We start from the raw sequence: 1,878 nt of genomic DNA, 5'->3' as shown, positions 1-1,878 counted from the left end.
ATTATCATTTATTGTTTACTTCATTTTAATATTTTTCTACACTATTAACTTTATAATTACTTTCAAATGTAAAATACTTAAGCGCCATCCCCACTCCTCCCAATACAAACGGTTCACTCTGACTTCTGTCAAAACAGGTATGAATTCTGTCTCATTCATTTTTTCTTGATTTTATTCTTATCCCCATATTCATCTTTTAGTTTGTACTTTCTTTTATATTTCTTCTTTTTATCTGTTTCTATTTCCGTTTTCATTTATTGTTTATATACCTTTTATTTTTAAGTTTCATTTTACACCCTTGTGATTTTCCATTTACTTTGTTTTTGTTTGTTTTACTTATGTTAAGTAATAAATAAATAAATATATCTTAACAATTTACAATTGCATTCCTTCAATTCAGTTTATCATTTCTTGATTTTTACTATTATAATTTAATATGTTAATGCTCTTAAAAGATTTATGATATCTGGGTAAAGTACTTTATCAGCATTTTTACCCAAGTACATATCTGAATGTGTGAACTGTCTATCAGGAACTGGTTTTGAAAACAGTAGTTGCGGTAAACGTGATGCCAATTTTTGTACAGACTGCAAATATAAGACAACTAATAATTTGAAATACATATCTTATAAATCCCAAATGCATGAACATTATTTTGGATTTATAATAAAATTAAATATGTAAATTAATAAACTTTTTTATTTTTATATTATAAAGATAAAAAAAGGTTTTATATTTCTATACTACATTTATGAAGGAGATGGCCAAGGATGCTATCAAAAAGGAATAAAAAATAGTTAACAACTATTTATTTTTATTTTTGACCGCACCTCTGACTATCCCCTTCATATTTTGAAACATGGTACTTAATATACATTTAATAAGCTTCCTATCTTGGTCTGAGCAATCATGATGAATTTATTAAATTTGAAATATTTCTGGAAAATTTAACCATTAATAAAAGTATGTATAAAACCTACCTCTTCTGTAAGCAAAGGGTCATTGTAACTCCAAAATAGAGCTACTGGAGAAGTAACGAAATTGAGGTTATAAAATGGTGGTTTCTCACTGCCATAAATGGTCAGATTACCTTTCCTTCCATAGTCAAACTGTTTGAATTCACCTGCAATTAAATCATTTTATGATAGCAACAATAAACATACTTATAAAATCTTGATAATGTAATTTGTAGTTCTGAATTACTAGCAGTTTTCCCTATTATGCTAGGAATACGTCTTATTTTAAGGTTGCTAAAATTATACATAAACAGTGGGTGTAATAATTTAATTATAAAATAAATAATATGAGGAGAAGATGGTTGGTGTGTGCGATCAAAATATAACATAAATAAGTTGAAATAACTTATTTAACTATAAAATAAGTTATTTCAACTTATTTGTGTTATATTTTGACCGCACCCACCAACCATCTTCTCCTCATATAATGTATCCACGGTCAACTATCTCTCATCATTAAAATAAATAATGTATAAAAAAGAATAATTAACTACTATTACAATATTTAAATATGTTCATTGTCTATAAGTGTATAAAATGTATGCATTGTCTAAAATAAACCAATTTAAGCTAATACCAAAACTATTTATTAGCATAATACCAATCACAATACTGTATTTCATCAAAATGTTGTGTTATAAATTAATAATACTAATTGTGTTAACTTAATAATAAATTGTGCTATTTCATGTTATATATTATTTCAGCTAAAATATATTATATCTACTTTACCATATAATATTACATTAAACTGTTCATGTTATTTTACTTAGTTAATTGTATACTTTATATTATTTTATTTCATATAACAACTAATTTATACTTATCATTATACATTTTATTTTGATACTAATTTGATTTG

The 1,878-nt window shown here is 24.8% G+C and overlaps 1 protein-coding gene across 1 annotated transcript in view; it reads right to left on the bottom strand.

Annotated features, from left to right (window-relative positions):
• Positions 1 to 6: 6 nt before the first annotated feature.
• LOC106687498 (lipase 1) overlaps positions 7 to 1,878 on the bottom strand; it is an 18,540-nt gene continuing 16,668 nt past the window's right edge. The window contains exons 7-8 of the mRNA XM_067046675.1: positions 981 to 1,123; positions 7 to 587 (exon numbers count right to left, since the gene is read on the bottom strand). Of these exons, the coding sequence (XP_066902776.1) occupies positions 432 to 587; positions 981 to 1,123 (299 nt within the window). The 3' untranslated portion in view covers positions 7 to 431. The remainder of the gene's footprint in view (positions 588 to 980; positions 1,124 to 1,878) is intronic.

The sequence above is a fragment of the Halyomorpha halys genome, unplaced genomic scaffold (genome assembly GCF_000696795.3).
Source record: "Halyomorpha halys isolate HHAL.00 unplaced genomic scaffold, Hhal_1.1 Scaffold971.1, whole genome shotgun sequence".
NCBI lineage: Eukaryota > Metazoa > Arthropoda > Insecta > Hemiptera > Pentatomidae > Halyomorpha > Halyomorpha halys.
The sequence above is the reverse complement of the archived record's forward strand: the minus strand, read 5'-3'. Positions and strand labels throughout refer to the sequence as shown.